General features: G+C 39.5%; 1 protein-coding gene across 2 annotated transcripts; it reads left to right on the forward strand.

Annotated features, from left to right (window-relative positions):
- Positions 1-1,013: 1,013 nt before the first annotated feature.
- Positions 1,014-4,609, forward strand: LOC122311387 (metal-nicotianamine transporter YSL3-like). 2 transcript variants are annotated; one of them, XM_043125935.1, is made up of 8 exons: positions 1,014-1,619; positions 1,706-2,093; positions 2,210-2,382; positions 2,489-2,586; positions 2,680-2,814; positions 2,906-3,095; positions 3,209-3,323; positions 3,414-4,609. In XM_043125935.1, exons 2-8 carry the CDS (start codon positions 1,736-1,738, stop codon positions 4,340-4,342), a joined length of 1,998 nt encoding a protein of 665 aa, XP_042981869.1. In that variant the 5' UTR covers positions 1,014-1,619; positions 1,706-1,735; the 3' UTR covers positions 4,343-4,609. The 2 variants fall into 2 exon arrangements, with proteins under 2 accessions (XP_042981869.1, XP_042981868.1); XM_043125934.1 differs by having other exon boundaries at positions 1,019-1,619; positions 3,411-4,609.
- The last annotated feature ends 818 nt before the right edge of the window (positions 4,610-5,427 follow it).

A 5,427-nucleotide genomic window follows, 5' to 3' on the forward strand; every position in this document is an offset into this window, starting at 1 on the left:
ATTTATTTTTTAACTAATTACAATAAATTAATATACATATTTTTTACATAATTATATTTATAATTAGATTTTTCCAAAATGTAATCCCAACACCCAATCAAAAAGGCTTACATCAACTCTACCTTACATACCTTTCTAAAAGCAGACACATTTTAAAAGTCCAGAATTGCAGCTTGTTACATCCTTGACCTGATTCCGGAGGCCAAAGTGGCTGAAAGATTGAAAATGAAATGAAATTCTCACCCCCACAACAGCATAATTCCGGTACATGGCCCACTCTCATCCAAAGAGCGTTGTTCCCACGCTGTATTCTCGTAGCTTTGGAGTCCTGTGGATCCCGCTTGATAGGGGTGTGACGTATGAGGTCACCATTTCTTTGGATGAAAAATGATTGGGTCCTACCCTTTTATTATTATTTTTTATTTTATTTAATTATTAAGAAAGTGATTATTAATAAAATTATACATTTTTTTAATTTTTTAATGATTAAAGATGTTAAAAAAATACTTAAAAAAATAATAAAAAATTTCTAATAATAAATGGGCAGTGATCACTACCCTATCTTTGGATATACACCGTTTGGATCTTAAGGAAGAGTTAAAAAAGAGCGAATCAAAGCACCACTTCCACAACCTTTTTCCTCGGGCTACCGGTCTATCACAAGACATCCACCTCACTTCTCTCATAACACAGCAATCCATGTATTTTAATCGTTCTCTCTCCTAATGCTTTTGTACGTGCGGATGTTGACCTTTGAAAGAGTTCAAGGAGTTCCTCCTGCTCATTCCTTGCATGTTTGATGCTCTCCACCACGCCACACGCATGGAAAAGTAGAAAGTTTGAAAGAACCGCTGACTGAACTCCATCCTTCAACCACTTCAATACCTATCGCACCCACCTCTCTCTCTCTCTCTCTCTCTCTCTCTCTCTCTCTCCAGAATAGACTTTAATAGTCATAGGCAGATAAGTCAACGGCGAGATCAACCTTTGCAGCCGAACATGTGTTCAAACGCAATCGAGCTGTAGTTGGAAAGTTGATGAGTGTACTACACACGTTGCTATGTACTACAATGTAGTACATGCAAAGAGATCTGCTCTTGGAATGATTTTGTGCGTGTGTTCTCACTCTTCTATGAATGGCTTTTAGTGGTACTAAAGGCATCAATAAATACGGGATTTTATTCCTAATGTGTATTGCGTAAACTTGCTCTGAGTTGATTCCTCGGCTAAATTTGAGAGACCCATCTGGGAATTTGTGTGGTTAATTTTCACGGTTGTCGTGTGGTGCCTATTAATATTCCTGTGATTACATTTGAGGACCCAATTGGGTTTTGTTGCTGTTAAATCGTTCTTTGGAAGGTTTCTGCGAGTCAACCAACAGGTCCTCGAATACCCACCCATATGGTAGTTTCTGAGTTCTCATGGCACGTGGGCCTGTTTAGGAGGATAGAATGAAGAAGGTGACAAAAACTCATTTGGGTTTTTCTGTTCCGTGAAAATTCCTTCAAATATATTGATGTATAATTCCAAGAAAGAATCTTGAGAATTTATAGGCTTGCCTTGCCAGAGTTCTGACTTTGTGTATCTGAGCAAAGGAGAAAAGGAGGAAAAAAACTGAGGTAAGCTGATTCTTATTGGTTTTACAGGGTATGCTATTATTTATCGTTTTCTCATCTACTTGGGGTTATTGATTGCATTGGATTAGGCGGAGATTTTGATCATTCAAATCGGGAACATGCAAGAAAAAGAGTTGAATGAGATCGGGAATTCTGAGAGAGAGGACATCGAGCAGATTCAAGAAGAGCCAGAGGACTTGAAGAGAGTCACACCCTGGAAGAGACAGATAACAATTCGAGGACTTCTAGCTAGCTTAGTTATCGGAATCATTTACAGTGTGATAGTGATGAAGCTTAATCTCACTACTGGGCTAGTCCCCAACCTCAATGTCTCGGCTGCTCTCCTTGCCTTTGTCTTCATCAGGACATGGACTGCACTGCTCGAGAAAGCAGGAATTGTATCAATTCCATTCACTCGACAGGAAAATACCATAATTCAGACTTGTGCAGTGGCATGTTATAGCATTGCTGTTGGAGGTTAGAGATTTTGATATTTTTTGGCAGTAAAAAAGGTTTCTCCTTCTGTTAAATTTCTAATATTTTACAACATACTATTGCATAAGTTATAATCTTAGCCACTTATGGGATTGCAGGTGGTTTTGGGTCTTATCTGTTGGGTTTGAATACAAAGACATATGAACAAGCAGGGGTTGATACCGAGGGGAATACTCCTGGGAGCACCAAGGAGCCTGGGATTGGTTGGATGACTGGTTTCCTTTTTGTAAGCAGCTTTGTTGGGCTGTTGGCATTGGTTCCTATCAGAAAGGTTTGCTTTTTGTGATTACTTCTGTCAGGTTACTTTCGTTATGAATTAGTTAGTTTTAGGAGAGTTTTGTCCTTGTGGTACTTGAAGTGGTTGTGTTCTTTTACAGATCATGATAATTGACTACAAATTAACTTATCCAAGTGGAACTGCTACTGCAATTCTCATCAACGGGTTCCATACTCCAAAAGGAGACGAGATGGCGAAGTACGTATGTCCATTTAGGACTATTGTCTTTCCAATGAAACCAAAACAATTTGAGTAAGAAACATTTCTTACAAACTCAAATCCTACTTGCAGGAAGCAAGTTCGTGGGTTCACAAAGTTCTTTTCATTTAGTTTTGTATGGGCTTTCTTTCAATGGTTCTATTCTGGTGGAGAGCAATGCGGATTTGCTCAGTTTCCTACATTTGGATTGGAAGCTCGGAAGAACTCGTGTGTACTTCACATCTTTTCTCTGCCCTTTGTAGCCTTATCCAAAAGTGGTCTTTACTGTGTCATTGATTAAACAGGTTGAATTTTGCAGATTTTACTTCGATTTCAGTATGACCTATATTGGAGCGGGAATGATCTGTTCCCATCTCGTGAACTTGTCTGTACTTCTTGGTGCCGTGCTCTCTTGGGGAGTAATGTGGCCACTGATAAGGGGGCTAAAAGGGGATTGGTACCCTGAAACTTTATCGGAAAGCAGTATGAAGAGTCTTAATGGTTACAAGGTCTGAAGTCTGGACTATTAAGGCCATTTCTTGAGCTGAACTATGAATTACGTTTTGGAGTGGTTATAAAGTTTGATAATTCCAGTCTTAGAATATCCTCTTGTCTGCTGCAGGTTTTTATTTCCATTTCCCTGATCCTGGGAGATGGGCTTTACAATTTTCTCAAGATACTATACTTCACTGCCACAAATATCCATGCAGAAGTGAACAAGAAGAAACTTAAATCATGTATGCGGGCACTTATGGGATGTTGACATGCTGAAATTGATGTCTTTATTCTTCTGTACCCTTAATTGGTTTCCTTTTTTACCACAGCAGCTCCGGATAACCAGAATCAGCCTCTTGATGATCTGCGACGAAACGAGGTATTCATAAGAGAGAGCATTCCCATATGGGTGGCATGTACAGGGTACATACTCTTCTCCATTGTATCCATCATTGCGATTCCACTCATGTTCCCTGAGTTGAAGTGGTATTACGTAGTTGTTGCCTATGTTCTTGCACCCTCTCTTAGCTTCTGCAATGCTTATGGTGCGGGTTTAACTGACATGAACATGGCGTACAATTATGGCAAAGTGGCTCTTTTTGTGCTTGCTGCCTTGAGTGGAAAAAACAATGGCGTGGTTGCAGGACTTGTTGGCTGTGGTTTAATTAAATCCATAGTTTCCATCTCTTCTGATTTGATGCACGATTTCAAGACTGGTCATCTCACTTTCACTTCCCCTCGATCAATGCTTGTAAGCCAGGCTATTGGGACAGCAATAGGCTGTGTGGTAGCTCCTCTCACTTTCTTTCTATTCTACAAGGCTTTTGATGTTGGGAACCCACATGGAGAATACAAAGCCCCTTATGCCATCATTTACCGGAACATGGCAATTCTAGGTGTTGAAGGCTTCTCTGCCCTACCCCATCATTGCTTGCAACTCTGCTATGCGTTTTTTGCCTTTGCCATAGCAGCCAACTTGCTGAGAGATCTTAACCCCAAGGGTATTGGGAAATGGGTTCCTCTTCCAATGGCCATGGCTGTGCCTTTCCTTGTTGGTGCTTACTTTGCAATTGATATGTGTATGGGGAGTTTGATTGTGTTTACATGGCACAAGCTAAATGACAGGCAGGCCAGTTTGATGGTTCCTGCAGTTGCCTCTGGTTTGATATGTGGAGATGGATTATGGATTCTCCCTTCATCAATCCTTGCTTTGGCCAAGATACATCCTCCCATCTGCATGAACTTCTTTCCATCCAGGTAAAATTTCTTTGCGACTGAGAGAGAAAGGATAAATGGGATGATCTGACACGAGTGTTAGACAAGCATAGGAATGATAGTCTGTTTCAATTTAAGTATAATAATGCAGCATTTTGAATTAGTGTACCAAAGCTGCCACAGAATTTGCATGTAAATGATCTCAAGTGGGAGGGAAGCACTGGTCATTGACACTGTAAACGACCAAGTTGGACTAAACTTGCTCAGTTACTCTGTCTGTATTAAATGAATGATTACCAACTTAAGCTGCTAACATCTGTAGTTTTTTTTTTTTTTTTCCTGATAACTGACATATACCTCATTCCTCAAGGAAATAAATATCCAGTACAAGATACAAAGCAGTAAAACCATTTACAACCCATAAAACTGAAATACTAGTAATCCAAACAGCAATTAATTTTCAGCATCAAGAACTACTTGATTAAGAATAAAATCTGGACAGCTATTCCACCACTGCAGAGAATCATCAATGTTCCGAGCAAATCTTGCCAACATATGTGCAGCTTCATTGCCTTGTCTTCCCACATGTGAGATTTCATAATCTAATAACAAGTGTAGTAGTTGAACAATTTCCAAAATAATAGGCCCATGTGATGCTAAAGAGGCGTTCCCTTTCTTGATATCTTCAACAACTGTCAAGGAATCCCCTTCTATAATAATACCATAGAAACCCATACCAAAAACCATTTGCAAGCCTCTCAAGACTGCCAAAGATTCAATTTCATCCACTTCAAAAACACCCTCTTCCTTTCGGCTTAAAGCAAAAAGCACATGTCCCATGTGGTTTCTAAGTATGATTCCCACCCCAGCCTTACCTTCATCCCTAAACAAAACTCCATCAAAATTCAATTTTACCTTACCAATAGGAGGTGGAACCCACTTAAGCACTTTTTCCATTTTCACAATTTGAGAAGATGCTTTGATAGCATTGAAACTGTTTACATACTCACAACACTGATCCACAACATCTAAGACTAAACTGTTAGCTTTATCAAACAAACACAAGTTTCTATATCTCCACACACCCCAGCAGATTGTTAAAAACAAAGAAATCAAAAACAAATAAGTTTC

Source organism: Carya illinoinensis, chromosome 5, assembly GCF_018687715.1.
Source record: "Carya illinoinensis cultivar Pawnee chromosome 5, C.illinoinensisPawnee_v1, whole genome shotgun sequence".
NCBI classification, from domain to species: domain Eukaryota; kingdom Viridiplantae; phylum Streptophyta; class Magnoliopsida; order Fagales; family Juglandaceae; genus Carya; species Carya illinoinensis.

What these genes read in the sequence shown, in the direction of transcription:
- LOC122311387 (XM_043125934.1), top strand. Translation starts at nt 1,736, where the DNA reads ATGCAAGAAAAAGAGTTGAATGAGATCGGGAATTCTGAGAGAGAGGAC. An exon ending in AAAGGAGACGAGATGGCGAA is followed by an intron (nt 2,587 to 2,679) that starts GTACGTATGTCC and finishes TCCTACTTGCAG; the next exon opens with GAAGCAAGTTCGTGGGTTCA. An exon ending in AGAGTCTTAATGGTTACAAG is followed by an intron (nt 3,096 to 3,208) that starts GTCTGAAGTCTG and finishes TGTCTGCTGCAG; the next exon opens with GTTTTTATTTCCATTTCCCT.